Source organism: Salvia hispanica, chromosome 5 (assembly GCF_023119035.1).
Source record: "Salvia hispanica cultivar TCC Black 2014 chromosome 5, UniMelb_Shisp_WGS_1.0, whole genome shotgun sequence".
NCBI lineage: Eukaryota > Viridiplantae > Streptophyta > Magnoliopsida > Lamiales > Lamiaceae > Salvia > Salvia hispanica.
The window spans coordinates 25,679,222-25,698,028 of NC_062969.1; the positions used below are offsets into that span (position 1 = coordinate 25,679,222).

The following is an 18,807-nucleotide window of genomic DNA, read 5'->3' on the forward strand; positions in this document are numbered from 1 at the left end:
AAAAGTTATCAACTCATGAGTGCCCAGTGGCATGCTCTTATTATTTCAACGTGTTAACACAATGTTACATCATATCGAATGCGGCCAAATATAATGGTTTTTCATAATTTTCGGAATTTCAAAAAATAGCTTCTTTCTTTTTTGACAAATCCGAAAAATATACCCAAGAAATAAAGAATCTTGTATTAAATGGATCATCGACCCAAAATCAATTGGAGATGATACATCCCTATCTCTTATTTAGAGGAATTGAAATCGAGTAGTCCTATTTGCGCCTTTGGACCACCCCATCCCTGCCCGCAGTTATTCATATCGGGCCATCGTAAGCTCAAATACCTTTATAAAATAAAAAAAAAACATTCTTCTCATCTAAAAAAAGATTTCATATGCTAAAATATCATGCTGTAGAAGACAATATATTTATTTGAGAGGAAATAAACAAGGACAGCTCGAAGTGAAATCTCTGGGAAGATAAAAATACAAGCAAAAGTAATTAATAGTCATCCGTTGCATCTGATTTAGGCCATGGTTACCAAATCAAATGAAAAAAAAATACAATCAAATAGAAAACAATAACTCATATATAGTGAAAAGTGAGAAATTAATGAATTGCTGAAATGAAATCAAAACTGAATCAAAGGGCTCATCTCCTCCCACAAAGGATCATAGTAGGCTCCAAATCAAGTATCACCTGATCCTTGCAAAGCTCCGCCACCTGCTCCTCCGGCAAGGTGACGGTGACGGTCCTGCCCTCGGCCGCGGGCATCACCATAATCAGCCCTTCCCCGCCCACTTTCCCCACGGAGTAGCTCACATGCACGGGCCTCTCCCCCTTGTTGAACTCCGCATCATACATGATCCCCCGCCCGCTCTGCGCCTCCACCAAGTGCTCCGCGTTGAAGCACGTGAGCGCAACACTGCCGTACATTCCCCCAGTGGAGTTAATCTCTGAGGGAAACTCATCCTTCTTCATCCCAGCCACGTGGCGGTGGATGAGGCCTGCCACCTGCCCCAGTCCGCCGCTGAGGAGGTCGTCGGCTTCAACGGTGAGGGTCGAGAATTTGAGGGCGTTGCCGAAGTAGGCGTGCTGGCTTGGATCTCTGGAGTCGACGCATATGGAGAGAGAGCGCTTGGTTGGCGATAGTGCCGCGACACGGCGCCAGAAGAGGGCAGCGAGGGCGTCGAAAGGGGTGGAGTCGGCGGGGGCTTGGGAGAGGCATTTGTCGACGGCGGCGGGGGAGAATTTTAAGGTGGCGGTGGCCATTTTGGTTGGGGTGGTGGGGGTGGGTGGAGATGGTGTAGGGGTCGGCGGCGGCGGCGGCGGCGCGGGGAGGTCGAAGATAGGGGGATTGGTGGGGGGTTGGCGGCGGTGGACCTCCGACCATGCCTTGAACAGCATTGTGGCGCTTGTGATGTCGGTGTGCATGTGAGTGCAGCTCAATCCAAGGGCTAATCCTCCACATTTGAACTTATTTATCTGCATGTTATGAATCAATCATAACATAATTTTTTTTTAAAGTTAACTAAAACAAACTAATACTCCCTCCGCTTTTTTTAAAATAACAACTCTTTCCTCTTTAGTCCATTCCTTAAAAATAGCAACATTCAAACTTTCTATTTTAGAAAATCTTTGCACCCCCTAATAAGGTGAACCTCGTAATCCACTAACATTAATTTTATTACTTTTTTCTCTCTCTTACTTTACCAATTTTTCTCTCCCTCTCTCTTACTTTACCTTTCCATCTCTCTTACTTTACCATTTTTTCTCCCTATCTCTCTTACTTTACCAAATTATGCATTACCGTTTCAAATCTCCCTATTTTCAAAAAACGGAGGGAGTAATAATAAACTCTATGTTACCTAAAAAAATGACCTTTATGCTATGATACATCAAAAACAATATATCACAATCCTAAGGAATGTACAATAAATGTAAGTCTAAAATGAGTAGGTAGTGAAGTGCGAACCCTCAGTCTCAGCTTATCTTGTAGGAGTATATTTAAGTAGGAACCAATAGGAGAATAAAATTCATAGATTTTATATTTTGTAACTTCCCATATGCATGAAAGAAGAACGAATAAGGAAAGGAATCGGCAAATTCTACCATATATATTTCCGCTTAATACCTACATGTAGGCCCCAACTCAACTCAAATATCTCACCAACAACAGTTGAAAAATGGAAACGAATTTTATTATCTTATCCGTCTTTTTGATGGAGTAAAAAATATCAGAAATTCATGAGCGTCAGGCTCAAACCAAATTAGCTCTCTTACTAAATAGATCCAAATGGATTTAAGTAAAGATATTAATTCAATTTGGATTTCAAAAATATTACCTGGACACGAAACGGGGACCAGAAACTAGGGTCATTAGGCATTTCCTCCCAGGCCGTGAGATCTCGCTCGTCCACACCATCGACAGATCCGAGCCATTCATCGATAGTGGCATCCACGGTGGCCTGGAGCATCCGGACCCCAGCGTCATTGAACTTTATTAGCCACTCCCCATTTTCGGGTTCACAGGTCAAGCGACCCGTGACATAGGGGTATTCATCCAACAATTCCGATAGGGTGATCCGGAGATTGCCTAGGTCGGACGGCATGGGGCCAACAAGAAACGGGTTGGAGGCGTAGTAGAACACAATATGAATGGTATGCGAACCCATTGCCCGATCCAGCGTACACAACTTGTGTACCTTCCCAGGCTCGGTCGGCTTACCGGACACCACACTTAGTATTGACTCCACTTTCACTCGGCTACACTTTGCTTCTTCCATTTTTTTTTACCTTCAAAGTGAGATAGATTAGACTAGTCGTACACGATGATATATAAAGATAGGTATAAAAGGAAGAGGAGTTTGTGAGAGGGATCGAGGGTGGTTGGGAGGGTTAGTTGGTATTATAAATGGGATTATTGATTGAATTTGGTGGTTAATAATAAATGCGGACGGCAGCATTTACGTCTCACTAGTCACATACACCACCAAGATTTAAATTTTAGCTCTGCTCGACACTGATCAATACCAACATTTATATGTGTAACGTGGAAGTAGATGCATGTCACCAGTGGCCACACCAAGCCATCCCTGCACCTTAATATGGGTGGTTGAAATAGTAATTAATTTAAATACAATTGCTCTACATAAAATGATAACATTAAAATTTTCCCTCGAAATTCACTATATTCTACTTTCTATCATCTACTAGTATAACATCTTATTTTGCATGAATTACTAATATTAATACTAATCCCATATGACAATATTGGTGGTTTAATTTATGATTTTCGATATATATAAAGAAAATGTATACCCTAGCCTTTTGGAATCTCGAACCTCATGGATTGCCGTATGTCGTTTATTTATACATTCATTAGATAATGTCACACAAATTGACAGTACTTAGATGATTGTAAATGTGTGGTTCCATACTCTATTTTACTTACAATATTCACTGACCTATTGAATGCATTTCCATAAAACTCTCAATTTAATAATGCAATGAAAATAATTTTTATAGTAGTAGGAATATTCTTAACCATTTTTGACATAACTAAATATAATAGTGAATAATTATATTAAAAAATAGAGAGACAGAAAAAAAAATCAAATATATTAAGTTGCCGTTCATTCAAACAAGATAGAGGGAAGATAAGATTAACATAAAAATAGTATTAAGAGAAAAAACAAATATATTAAAACGTAGTTCAAGGTATATACCCACAATAGAGCCCCAAAACCGGTTGGCCACGCGCGGTGGCTTTTGGGGCTCTATTGCAAGTGGAAAAGGGGGAAGCACGGGGATTTTTGGCGCCATTGCACGTCATTTTAGCGGTGCGTTTTTTTAAATATTTTTGTCTTTATATACATTCATTCTTTTTCTATCGTATTAATATTTTAATCTATGTTGTTTATTTTCTAAATCAAAAAATTATAATAATACTACAATATATAAACTGATGAAATAAGTTGTGGCTGATTTCAGAAAAAAAAAATAGATTGTGGAAGATTTTTTTACTTTTTTTTAGTTCCTACGCTGGATGCCCTAAAATAGATTTTGTGATGGTCCAAGTTCTACCAATGAACAACCGATATGGATTGCTATTTTAGGAGTAACTAACCAACAAATATGGGATTCACCTCCCTAGAGATAAATTTTCCTCTTTGATATCTATATCATAGATATGCTTAAAAACATGAAGATATTCAACCCTAAGCCCATTCTTCTCCACAATAAAAGTGAAGCCTTGTGTAATAATTTTCAGTGTGTTCATGGCCTCTACTGAGAATTTAGGAGGGGTCTAACAATTTCTAGTACGTAGAGTTAATATTTTCTCTCAATAGTTCAATTCCCCACCCCAGACACCCAATTATATAGATGAAGACGCAAAGTTTACCACTCGTAATGAAACACATATCAACATATAGTCTTTTAAAATTGGGATAAGTTATAAATATTGGTAAAATTTGTCTTTTAAAATTGGGATATTGGTTTTTAAAATTATAAATATTGGTAAAATTTGTTTTTTAAAATTGGGATAGTGGTTTATAAAATTATAAATATTGGTAAAATACAGGTAATATCCGCAAATTTTAATATTGGTTTAAAATACCATAAATTTTTTATAGGAAACGCGAATTCTATATGGATAACTACGAAAGATTTATCATGATATTTTAGACCATTTTTTAAGTTCTTAAAAAAATAGGATAAAAAGCCTTATAAGAAAATTACATTGATTTAGTTATGCTAAGTAGGATAAAAAAACCAACGTTAATCGAATATGATGATTTAACTGCCGTGGGAGTAGTTAAGTTATAAAACTCAACCACGTGCATATTAATCAACTATAATTTTCTTAAAATATACTATGAGTTTATCAATATGCAAAAAGTTATTTTTTTCATGATAAATTTCTTATTTAATTTTGAATTATTTTAACTAAATATAAATTAAAATAATTAAAATTGGAGGATTAAATTATTTATAAGATAATATTTTTTTAGTTATAATTCATATAAATATATATATATGGAGCTGATTAATTGCTAACTTATCCCTTAATTGTTAACTATAATTAATTTAAGACCATAAAATTTTAGAGATCCAATTATTTATAAATTGTCATGTGTAATTTCGTTTTCCATTTTTTAATATTATAAAGATAATAACAACTATCGATTTAGGTTAAGAACACAATATCATTATAGTGCATTAAATATATCAACACGAACATGGCAATGTCAACTTAATTTTATATTGACATTGTACAATCACTATGTTAACATATTAGTAAGATGTATTGATATAAAGTTGTTTTACGGAATTTACGAATATTTACGAAAGTTTTATCAAATTTTAACATCGAAACATATGCATGTAGGATCTCGTTGGAATCCTTATAAAATTATCTTTATTTTAATATATATTGTGAAAAAAATAAATTAAATCGAGAAAGTTGCACATTTAAAGTTTAGAGATATTTTTTAAAAGTTAGTTATAACTAATTTGTTGTTAATTGATATTAATACCCTAGGGATGTGATCAAATGAAAACTCTAAATATTGTACAAACTCAAAACTATGATCTGGACCATTGAAAAATGTCAACAGATCACAAAAAAGTATCAACAGGAAAATGTCAACTGAGAATTTCAACGGTAGTCAATGATTGATGTTGTGTTGATATCGTGTTGATACTGTGTTGACATTATAATCTTGAAATTTTACACTATGTTGATATTGTATTGAAACTGTGTTGAAGCTGTGTTGAGAAGTTTTGAGTTTGTATAATATATAAGTTTGCATTTTATCACTACCCTAATACCCTAATTGACTTTTTTTATTGCATAGTATTGATACTCGAGGCTGAATGATCATGACCCTTGATTTGAAGATCTAAGGGCTATCATTCATTTGTAGTTAGAAAGATAAGTTAGCAATATAACACACTTCATAGCGAAACATAATTAATTTTCATTTGTTCACGATTTAAAGAGTTATTTTGGCTATGTGCGTATTTAATAAAATTGTTTGACTTTGTGAGCAAAGTGAGTGGAAAATATGAGTCTCATTTTTAATATACTTATTAGTTTTAATATGAACCATTTATGAAAAAAATTAGTGGAATGTGAATAAGCAAATACTCCATCCGTCCACTTTTCATGTTCGTCCGTCCCACAAAAATATGTGCATTCATTATTGGAAAGTTATCATAATTTATTACTCATACATCATCTTATTTTAGTACTTCCTCCGTTCTAAGTAATAAAATCATTTCATTTTTGCACTCGTTTTGGAAGACTCTTATCTGTATTATTTTTTTTACTTACTCTTTCTTCATTTTAACTATTTATTGTTCCATCCGTTCCATGTTAATAGAGTTATTTTTCTATTTTGGGAAGTTCCAAGTTAATTGAGTTAAGTCTATTTTTGACAAAAAGTAATTCTCACTTTTACTTTATTCTCTCTTCATCTCTCTTACTTTTTTCACAATCCATTTAACAACACACTATTCTTAAACTCTTTGCTGAAAAGAAATGTCTCCATTAGCAAGGAAGAGAGTGAGTATCATTTTTTCATTAAGAATGCAGAAAATGAAATGACTCTACTACTATGGAACTGAAGAGTACAACTTGTACCACCATTAAACACTACACTAATACTTCATCCGTCCCACAAGAATATGATCTCTTTCATTTTTAATCTGTCCCACAAGAATATGCTCTTTCAATTTTTGAAAACCCTTTTCCCTCTAATGAGGTGGACCCATTCTTCACTAAGGCCATGTTTGGTTGGCGGGAAATTAAAGTTGGCAAGGAAAATAATTCCTGGGAAAATGAATCCCGGAAATATGATTCCTAGTAACTTTACTCTCTTGTGTTTGGAAAATATCAAGATTTTATATGTATATTTAATTAAAACACCAAACTAAAAATATGCTACTACCTCTATCCCTGAAAATTTGATACATATTACCATTTCGGTCCGTCTCTGAAAATTTGATACACTTCACTTTTACCATTTTTGGTAGTGGACCCCATATTCCACTAACTAATTCCTACTCACATTTTATTATAAAACTAATACTTTAAAAGTAGGACCCACATCCCACCAACTTTTTCAACTCACTTTCCATTACATTTCTTAAAACCCGTGTCGGGTCAAAGTGTAGCAAATTTTGGGGGACGGAGGTAGTACTTATTATTTTTTTGTTTATAGAAAATAATAATATTGTAAAATTTTAAATAAATTATTAATTATAAATAAAAATAATTATTATATTATTATATTTATTATTACGATGGATAGTTTAAATATGGATTATCCATCATAATATATAATAATATAATTATAATTATTGTTACATGAAGTATTATACTCATTTATTATAATAAATATAATAATTATTATATTATAATTTTAATATTTATGAATATTATAATTGAATAAATTTTATAAATTAAAACTGCACTATGACTTTATTGATTAATTATTAATTTATAAATTATTATTATTATTTATTATACAATTTATATTATATAATTATATTTTAATAATTAGTTATTAATAAATTATTAATTACTATTATGAATTATTATAAAATATAGATAATTTTAATTATAGTTATTTATTATAGTGAAATTAAGTAATGATTTATAATTTTAAATTATTTTTAATATATTATTATTATTTAATAATAATAATAATAATAATAATAATAATAATAATAATAATAATAATAATAATAATAATAATAAAACTATACTATATTGTTTAAATATGTAAGAATCCTAAAACTTGGAAAAAGAATATTTAAGAAAAGTTAGGATTTAGAATCCTGTAAAGTTTGTACTAACTTTCTTTGTTCTTGGATTTTGATTACTTTCCCAGTTTGATTAAAAATCGAAACAAACACATGAATTTAAAATTTAAAGAATCAGATTACTTTTCCAGATAGAATTTCGACAACCAAACATGCCCTAATAGTACTTTAATTACTCTTTCTTTTTATTTCTCAATTACTTTCCCAATTTTATATTAAAATCTGTATAAAATAAAAAATGCATATTCTTATATTCTTTGGAGACACAGGTAATACTAGTTTACTATTCTTCTAATCTTGCGTCTTACTTTAACAAAATGATTATTGCGTGTTGTGGTAAAGAAAAAGTTAACTCGGAATTTTGGTGTATCGCCTTTATCGTCAACCTGCATTGTACCTGCCTAGGGCTCTGCAAGCATTTAACAGTTGTCCGCCACAAGAAAAGAATCAGTGAAAATGGTGGCACGCAAATTCTTGGTTGAACACGGCGCCTCCTCATTCGACGTCGATTACGACACTGACGATGGCCTCGAAGTTTTCTTCAATTCTCTCTCCTCTTTTTTCGCCCAACTTCTTCCAATTCGCTTTTCTCAGACGATGCTCCTCTCCTTTTCTTATTGCGTTTCAGGTGCTCAAATTCCAGCTTTTCTCTCTCACCTCCATCCCTCCCGATCACCAAAAGGTTCTTTCTTTTTCTTATTTTATCTTTTTTTCCTCAATCGTGTTTGTGCCTTCTCATTCCAGCTTTAAATTATCTTCAATCTTTTATACCATGTTTATGTGTTTATTCAACTTGGTAAGATAACAAATTAGATCGTCTTCGGTTTTCAAGATAAAATGTTTTCAAGATAAAATAATACCAAGATACAATTTAGGGTTGATATGTAAGATTATTTTAGTCATATAAGGTTAGCTATGACTAATTATCCCATGATGGTTGTGGGGTTTAATCTCATGAACCAAACACACTACAAATTTAATCTCGGATACAATCCTGCAAACCGAACACTCCCTTAGTTTATACATTACCCGGCATTTGATCACTTACATTGAAGAAAACCACATTTTACAGTTCATGGTAATGGTATTGCTTGTAATTAATTTTAGATTATCCTAAGCTTTAGGCTCCATGATTTCGTTCATGTTTACTGTAATTTCAAAATTTTGGGCACCATTTCATTTCAGCATTCCATACTTGGACAGACAATGGGCATATTTGTGGGTATCTCAGATAAAGGCCGTGATGAGTTGTCTGATTCTTCTTTCTGTCTATAGATATTGGGAGGTGATGGCAATACTATGGTGTCTGATGATTCTGATCTTGGGTTGATTTCTGATAAGTTGCGGCTTATCTCGATTGACGAGGATGATAACTCAAAGCCAGTGGAAACATCTATACCCGATATCATGTCATCTGATGAAGAATTTGCTCGACGTTTGCAGGTTTTGTTTGTTGATCCTCTCCTGCATATTTGTGTTTTTTGTTATCTGATTTATCAAGTTGAGATCTATTTATGTTATCTTTAGCCTAAACGTAAAGTTCTAGGTTCTAAAATACAGCCTTAACATGACTTAGTTGCTTAGCACCCATATTTCAGATAAGCAGGAAATTCAGCATCTTCAGCATTACCCTTCCAATATATTTTCTGTTGCAAGGTAGAGCATTTACTTGAGAATCTCTTTGTTTTGGTTAGAGATAAACAATAAACGTGTCTGATCTTACAAGAATTTATTTTTCTTTTGTTCTTCTTTATGTTTACTGCGGGATTATTTGCTCTCTCTTTATAGTTTGAGTACACTTAAAATTTTAATTGGAAAGTGATAATAAATTTCATTCTGATGTGATCAACTTACAAAGTTGTTATCTTTTTCTTTTCTGCTGGGAACTTATTAAGGATGTTGTGCCTTTGATTTAGGCTGAAGAAGAAGCATTAATGATGCAACAGTTTGTAACAAGTGAAAACCGAGAGCAAGTTGAGCAGAGAATACGCCCATATATTCATCAAGTCTTGATGGTAATTATGTTCATTGTAAATTGGTTTCTCTTTCTTTTTAGAATTTCTTTCTTTATAAGGTTAAAGTACCTGCATAAAATGATAAAATGGTTGCTTCTTTGGATGGCATTATGGTTAATAAAAGTCATATCTTATATATTTATTGTTCTTTTCCAAAGTGGGCAATATTCTTATTGGTAGATTGGACATGATTCTAATGCAGTATGAAGACCCACAGCGACAAGAGGCTGCACGAAAGACAGTACCTGTGGACAGGCTTGAGGAAAAAGCAGCCGTTGCATTGGCTAGGGTAACAACTCCTATCTTCAACCACCATGTCTATATTGTATAGCATTTACCAAGAAACGGGGAAGGGTTTTGTTTTCTTTTTTAATTCCTCTAGGGTTGGGGTTGAGTGTGGGATGCTATTACAAAGGGTTGTTTATCAAAATGGTTTTTAATACTTACGGTAATACCTTTTGTCCCAACGAAGATGACCCATTGTCCTTTTTGGTCTGCCCCAATGAAGATGATACACTTCTAAAATTTGGTAACACTGCTATTTCTACTTTATGCTCTCTCCACTTAACACAAAATAAAAATCTCATGGCATCCAAGAAAGAGGTCATCTTTGCTGGGATGGAGGGCTTATTTAGTTTTTAAAGGGGGTCATCAATTGAAGCTCAATCGTCATTGGGTTTGTAGGCATGTAGCTTAACTGTACATAGTTACACACTAGGTCTCTATTCCTGAATAGTGGATTGAGGAGTGATGTCTAAAAAGTTCTAGGAATTGCCATTGGTCCATTACTACTGTCAACACAGTTATTGAGGATTGAGGAAATAATGTTTCTTTTATCTTCAGATTGGCCTTAAACATTAGTATTCTTCCTCCTATTATTCTGTTACTGGCTTGATATGCAAAATTCTCATAGTTAGCTACTTTACTTAGGAGGGAAATTTCAAACCAACAAAAGATGAACTTGATCATGGATTCCTGTTGCAGTTGCTCTTCTGGTTTAAGCAGTCATTCAGGTCTATATCCCAATTCTTTATTATTCATGAACAATTGGTTACTAAGAGTCCTGCAAGAAAACAATGTGGCAATTCTATGGTGCATAAACTTGTATATCTCTGGACATAAATATCTTGAAACGAGGTTTCATCTGTTGATCATAATTTCCTCATGTCATTTGGAATTAATGTTTCTAAGAATCGCATATAATCTGTCATACATCTGTTGGTTCAGCTCAACAGTTTGATTGATAAAGGATCGCTATTGAGAAAGGAAATATGGCAAATCGAGTTTTTGTAGGCTCGGTTCTTTGGCTCAAATGATTAATAGTATATAACTCAATGCCGAAGCATGTGATAAAAATAAGAATACTATATTTCATTTTGGAAGTTAATATTTGCAACATAAAGTTCAATTTGTTATTGAATAATTGAATTACCAGCACAAGCTATTAAATTTAGATAGGCTAAAAGAAGAGCTGGAAAAGTGTAAAAATTGATTATTGCCTTCCAATTTGCTAAATGGTAATTGTATTTGGTTTGGTAAACATTATATTAGAAAATCCTTGGCTGACCTTTGTGCATTCTCTCATCTTAGTTTGTTAGCTCATCCCTCTCCATTTTACTTGCAGACAATAGTGATTCACGGCCATTTTATTTAAAATGAAAGTAACTTTTGGCAAAGGGTGATTATTATAATAGAAACCTCATGTTATGCTAGATATTAAATTTTGCCATATCTGATTCTTGTCTTTCTTCATATGATTTTGTACTTCCAAGAAGCTTTAAACTCTATTAACTAATATGCAAAAATTTGTGGTTTTTCTTCATTGATGGCTCTAGGTGGGTGAATTCACCACCTTGTGACAGTTGCAATGGTGAGACAATGAATCAGGGCATGGGAAGTCCAACTAATTCAGAATCACATTATGGAGCATCTCGAGTAGAACTTTACCGGTACTCCCTAATCCCCATGTTAACTTTATAATATTTGAAATCGAACAACAATGTACTTATTTTGGCATTATTTTGGGTAAATGCAGCTGCAAATCTTGCTCAAGTGTAACCCGCTTCCCTAGATACAATGACCCAATTAAGGTATTATACCTCACAAACCTAAGAAGGTTTTGAATCTGGGATTTATTGATAGATTTTTGTTTCAGCTTCTGGAAACAAGAAAGGGACGCTGTGGGGAATGGGCTAATTGCTTCACACTATATTGTCGAGCTTTTGGGTATGAAACTCGGTTGGTAAGTTAAACTTCCATTTCTAAGGAATTCTTGTCCTTTTCATGTAAGTTGTAATTCATGGATTTCTGACCAAGGTCATTTCTTTTCTGTATAAATGATTTCTGGCTCAATGAAATATCTTGAATTGGCTACTATTCAGAATCAGGACATTAAATGATTAAGACTAGGAGTTGCAATATCTATTAGTAGCCAAAAGAAAATTTACCAAAAGACATCAGGCCTCATTTGAGTGTTTTTTACTGGATTTATTTAAAGTAATGATTTGTGCCGGACATAAATTTGTTCATCTGAAGTAATAACTCTAAACATTGTTATTTATGCAAAGAGTCTAATCTGTGACCAGGATTCCCCAAGAATCTCCTTTTGAACTCTCCTCATGTAACTTGTTTGAGGATTTATGTATAGTCTCTGGAAATGGGTTTCAAGCATAATAATTACTCCCTCCGTCTAACAGATCATGTTTGGACAGAGTGTTTCTCACCTTATTTGGGAAGGTAGAACTTGTCTCTCGCTGCTGCTTTGAAAGTATAATTTCTGACAGTATAATTCAAGCAATGAAAGGTTTTGTTCAATTATCAGGTGGATGCATCTGGATCCTTGTGAAGGAATATATGACAATCCATTGCTATATGAGAAGGGGTAAATATCTGAATCTGCTACAGTTTCTTTGGAGTTAGATCTGAATAATCTTGGATTATATCCATGCGGTGTAGATCATTTCACTTTCTATTCATAAATGTCACAATTTCTTTGCTCCTGCATTTTCCTCTTAAGGTGGGGAAAGAAGTTGAACTATGTCTTCGCTCTAGCTAGAGATGGAGTTTATGACGTCACTAAACGTTACACAAAAAACTGGCATGAGGTACTGCTGTATCATTCCAATATGTGCATTTTCCTTCCATTTAGAAAATATGAAATACATATCTTTATAAGTTTATTTAGAGACTTTTTAGTGCAGGTTTTGTCTAGACGAGTCATGACAACCGAGCCTGCTCTAGCCAGTATCATATCTGACATCACAAGAGAAAGGCGTAGGAGCTTTAGTTCTGAGAAGCTCATAGAACATCATGAGCGTGACAAGAAGGAAGTAGAAGAAATGGAGAGGAGCTTGTCATTGCAAGATGACATGTCAATCTCACTTCCTGGGAGACAAAGTGGGGATAAAGAATGGCGCGTAGCAAGATCGGAATTTGGTTCTGATGAACATTGTTCCTTGAGCTCCTCATCTTGTCCAGTTCGCAAATGTGTGGATGAGCACGTGACAAAAATTTATGATGCATTTCTTCCTCTCCTCCGTCAATTAGTAGAGGAAGCATCTAATAGTTCTAGAGCAACAGATGTTCTTGATATTATAAGAAAGATTTTAATCAGTCTGAAAAATTCACCTTTTAAAACCAGGAGAACTAAGATAGATGCTGCATCTAACTCACTGCTCAGCAGGATGCTTCCTTCATTAGGTCAACTGTTCGATGCCCTCTCATTGAAGTGGGAACCGGGGGTTGAAGGGGTTTCTGAAATATGCATAGCTTCAGATCCTGTGAAAACATCCTTGGCACTACCTGTTGTTTTCCATGCACTAGATGATTTGATCCAGAATGTACGTGCTTGTAAAGAGTTGAAAAAAGAATCTCTTTCATGGCCACTTCTGAAGTTAAACAGAATATGTTCTGGTTTCATACTTGCAAGTGGTGAGGAACTTCCTTTTGGAATAGTAAGTGGCATTTTTCAACTTGTGCTTTTTAACTAAAGTTTTTATTGAGTTCTAAATTACAAAACAAATTCCTTTCCATGCTCTCAAACTCGATCATCATCATCGGCAATATTTCAGGCTACATCTGCATTTGATGGAACACGCTTGTCAAAGTTTGAAGAACCAAATGGTGCTACAGGTATTCAAGTACTTTCTTAATGTAATTCTGATGGATGGAATCTTGGTTATCCAAGTGTTGTTATTTCAACAACTCTCTGTTCTGTAAATATAATTGTTCTTACATTTTCCCCCCAACCATTAAAAGGGGAAAGAGTGTAATTAATAAGCAAAAGCTGTTTCTATCTCAAAATAAGTAGTACTCCACTTACTTAAGTAATACGGAGTATATAAAAAAGTTTTCTTCATGCTTTGCAGGTATTAATTTCCTGTTTCTCAAATACAAAATAAATATGGAAAATCTAACCTCTATGCTTGTCATTGTAATAGTCATCGATTGGCATGTAAATCTAAACACAGTGTATGATTATTTGTTAATTAGTTAACAGCCATTCTGTAAAACAACTACAAGTTACTTGAAGGAGACATGTCAAACTTCACCATCTATTGTCCAGAATAGATAATTTATATAATGCACTCTCAGGCTCAATATGTGAATGACAAAGGGTATCCTTGTTGCAAATAATTGATGATTGATAAAAAGAAACCACTTCCATGTCTGTTGCGAAGTTTATTTTATTAATTTCATCTCAATAGTAAAAGGGAACTTTCCATAGTTAATGAAAAATAGGAACGTCCTTTTATTTGGGACTTTTTTTTTTTTTTTTTTTTTTTTTTTTCATTTTCAAGATGCAGAGTGTCTAGAACTCAGCAAAAGTTCTATCAGCTCAAAATTTAGAAGACTAATGACTACAATAATGGGTTCTATTGTCCTAATATGACAAAAGGCTTAATCAAGCTAATAAAATACAGAGTCTCATTATCTTGATCATTAGATTGATATAAACCATTGGCGTAATATGTTAAAGCTCAATAAATCGTAGAGCCTCGTTATCTTTACCATTATATTGATATAAAAATGATCTTAATTTCATTAACCTTTATGCATCATGTTACACTGACTTTGGTCTTCTAGGCTGTTGGATCATTTATAAGGTATTGGAAAATCGGATGCATGAACTGGTTTCTTATGAATTGATGTCAGCAAATGATGCTCCAGAGAGAGATCCAATGGACTGGTATGACATCTATGAACTTTGTATTTTAAACAAGATCGCATGCCTATAGTTAGAATGTGCTTTCTCTCAGTGCTGCTGTTAACACTAGAAGATGCACCTCAGCAGGTCTTGTAGAGAGATAATTCGCTATGAATGTCTATTAGATAGATATCTTTTATTACAACCTGATTCTTGTGTTAGGCCTTCTCTTTGTTTATTTAATGAAACTTTGTTGGTTTCATGGATGTATAATTCCAAGGGATTTTTGGTGTACTTGTAGACATTTGCATTGGCTGAAAATGTAGTAAACATAAGGGAATATAGTTCTTTGTTATGATGTATGATTGACTACATTATACAACTTGAAGATTACTTTCTTGGAATTAAAAAGTGAATCAGTTTTGTTTGGTTCTTTTTTCTTTTAATTTGTTCCTCCAATCCATCAATAATTTTTTTGTTGATTGCTGATGATTCTTGTGGTGTTTGCACGTTTTGAAATGCATTGAGCAATATTTGTATGGATAAAAGAGTGCAAAAATGTTATATGCTGCTTAAAAATGCATGAATTCATGCATGTGCTTAAACATATGCCAGTGATAATGTAGTGTTCACTCACATGGGTGTACATAATGTTTGGGATATTTATTCTCTTCAAGCTTTAGACAGCATTATATCGCCCTAGGTTATGTGAAATCGGCCTTTTTTGGTGAATCCATGTCAAAATTTCTTGGGAAGAAGTTAAGTGGTTAATCCAATTATACTGATAGGATCCTTGAAGGAAGTGAAGATGGAGGCTCCACTTGGCTCATGTTGGACAAGCAAACCTCCGAGAAGTTTGATAAAAGATTCCAGCGAAAAACATATGAAGTTGGATCACGGTCATTCTTGGCGAATGCCTTCAGGTAGAGTCTCGCTCGTAATCTTGCACCACAAAATCAATATCTGTAATTGAGTCCTGTAATTCATGGTATTGCAGGTTTAGGTTTCTAGCCGTACGAGATGCAAAATCAACTTCTCGGTTTCAAATAGGTAGTATTGATCTCTACGCGAGGACAAACACTGTTCCCAGCATGGAATAGAAATGTAAATGAAGATACGCATGAGCTCTCTGATCAGAGGTTCTATATTTATGATCAGTAAATAAACCAAGATTCCCCCTTGGTGTGTGTAGATCGCTGTATTATAGCAGACAATTGTGGATTTTGTACCTATCAAACTGTAATGTCAATGCCATTGTAATCTGTATGGATATGGGTATTATGAATTTATGATGATGTCAACAAGTATCTGATTCTTCATTGTCTTATAGTACTAATTTGCACACTGATGTATCTTTCCCAGTATTATGTTTCTTGAGTTCACTAATCTTCTTCTCGTGGTAGGCTGAGAGGGGAAGCCTTCTTCCGATTCTCGAAATTTATTACTCCATATTAATTGTGTTTCTTTAAATTTTGGGCAGGGTGGGATATGAGTTGAGTAGAAGTGGGTTGGATGTGACTTCGTTTAAACAAGGATAAACAATGAGAAAATTAGGGGTACTTGCTAAATTTTACTCGTACTTGCGAACGTTAACTGCCTCTTGGGCCATGGATAACAAACTACTCCCTCCGTTCCATAGTAGTAGAAATATTTTTTTTACGGAGATTAAGAAAAATGCATATAATGTATTAAACAAAAGGATAATAAATTAAACAAAAGGATAATAAAGTAGAAGAGGGAAAAACGTAGAGAGAATAAAGTAATAAGAAAAGTAAGAGTGTGAAAATGTGTTAGTTTTTACAAAAAAAAGAAAAGAAATGACTCTATTACTACGAAAGAAATACCTAAAATGCAAAATGAGTCTACTATTATAGAACAGAGGAAGTATTTCGGACAGTGAAAAACGCAAAACTTTTTTACGAGGTGAATTATATTGGCCTGTATGTTTGTGACGAAAGCTGTGATTATAATTTTTGATAATATAATTTCGATAAGGAATATCATACATATAAAATATGAAGAAAAGTTATCAGGAATTTATAATCAATCAATTAATAGAAAATTTATCAGGAATTTTTAATCAATCAATTAAAATTAATTAATTGATATAATAATTGATGTAATCATTGAAGTAAGATTTTTTGTTTAATTTTTAATTAATAATAATGATAATAATAATAAACTAATATCCATAATTTTAAGATTTAATAAGATCTACTTAATACTGCTATATTTATTGCGAAAATACTAATAACAATCATTAATATTCTTGTTTTTTTACATATATATTCATATATTTTTTTAAAATCTAATTATAAAGAGAAACTTTGAAAAATATAAATAATTATGATAAGCATGATTAGAATTAGAGTTGAAATAGAATTAATAGTTGCAAGCTCATCTAAACCGATCCAGGGTTGGGCTGTGTAGGGTTTACAATCTAATTGGAGCTCATTTTAAGCATAGAATCCAGTCCAAGCCCACTTCATTTTACTAGTGCCCAGCCAGTACAGCCTGATTAACAAGTCTAGAAATCTTGACACAAGAATTAAACCTTAGAGCACTCCCAATGGGTCGGCGTTAAATCCGGCGAAAAAAGCGGATCCATAAACTAAATATCGTGGAGTCTAACCAGATAATAAATAATTAAAATAATTATTTATATAAATAGTATATATTTTAATTTAAATAATTCGTATCGATAATTATAAAAATAAATATTCACGGCATCACATAAAAATAGACAATTTTGTTGTGTGACCTTTAAAATAGATACCTCTATTTTTAAAATTATTTTTCTCATTTTTTGAGGCGAGTCTCATTTTCTAGTAACAATAATATAGATAATTACTTTTTATTTTTATCTCTCTTTTATTTTACTAATTCATATTAAAATATTTGTGTCGTCTCAGAATGTGTTATTATTATGGGACGGAGGTTGTATAATTTACAATATCCCTAATTTTGAAATTTGAATATGAATAATAAGGTTGAAAGCTTAACTATAAACTAAAATTAGAAGAAATTAAGAAACATTTATTTTATTCTATAATTATTAAATTACATGTTTATTTTAAATAAGTTGATTTTAGATATATAAAATAACACTAACATTAATTGAAATTGTAGATTTGAATATATATTAAATGAACTTCCGAGTACAAATAAAAAAGAAAAGTTCCTAGCCCATTCTACAATTAGATATTTCAAGATATTTAATCTCTTAATCTTAGATAAATTATGCGGTCACGTCTCTTTCTTGACACCATATACTATTATTCATTTAATTCTAGTGAGGAAAGGAAAAACAATAATGACATCACTAAGTTATCTCTTCGGAAAAAAATCGAAAAGCCCTCTTCTGAGTTTAACTTTAACTCCACCTTTTCATGCTCGACTACCGCCTCCCTTGCCACGATGCTGCTGCCGTCGCCGTATTTCATACGTTGCCCTCCCTCACTTCCTTTCTTTCCCTCTGCCGAATCTCATTCACACTGCGTGAGATGGGGTCGGAGATGCGTATGCCGTAGGGTCAGAGGCCGATGAAATGTCCGTGAATAGGAATCCCGTTTTTCCGTTTTGGCCCATCTACGAATAAGAGTCCCGGTTCATAATTACCATAAATGGTAAAGAGACCCCACATTCACCTAACTCATTTCACTCACATATCATTTAAAATTGATATATATAAGTGAGACTCTTATTTCACTAACTTTCTTCCACCCACTTTCCTTAATTTTTCTTAAAACCCATACCAGAAACAAATGAGACTCCTATTCGCGGATGAAGGGAGTATTATTCTAAGTTTGGTTTTATTATGT

The 18,807-nt window shown here is 33.3% G+C and overlaps 2 protein-coding genes across 2 annotated transcripts; one reads left to right on the top strand and one right to left on the bottom strand.

Annotated features, from left to right (window-relative positions):
• Positions 1–400: 400 nt before the first annotated feature.
• On the bottom strand, positions 401–2,853 carry LOC125191415 (protein ECERIFERUM 26). Its single transcript, XM_048088977.1, has 2 exons — positions 2,338–2,853; positions 401–1,477 (listed from the first exon to the last, which is right to left on the bottom strand). Exons 1-2 carry the CDS (start codon positions 2,776–2,778, stop codon positions 644–646), a joined length of 1,275 nt encoding a protein of 424 aa, XP_047944934.1. The 5' UTR covers positions 2,779–2,853; the 3' UTR covers positions 401–643.
• Positions 2,854–8,181: 5,328 nt separating this feature from the next.
• Positions 8,182–16,305, top strand: LOC125190104 (peptide-N(4)-(N-acetyl-beta-glucosaminyl)asparagine amidase). The gene is made up of 17 exons (XM_048087304.1): positions 8,182–8,359; positions 8,454–8,507; positions 9,101–9,268; positions 9,742–9,840; positions 10,043–10,129; positions 10,771–10,853; positions 11,676–11,789; positions 11,876–11,930; positions 11,996–12,082; positions 12,509–12,576; positions 12,662–12,721; positions 12,857–12,944; positions 13,041–13,793; positions 13,911–13,971; positions 14,926–15,028; positions 15,775–15,909; positions 15,984–16,305. The coding sequence occupies exons 1-17, from the start codon at positions 8,282–8,284 to the stop codon at positions 16,084–16,086; spliced, it is 2,196 nt and encodes a 731-aa protein (XP_047943261.1). The 5' UTR covers positions 8,182–8,281; the 3' UTR covers positions 16,087–16,305.
• Positions 16,306–18,807: the final 2,502 nt, after the last annotated feature.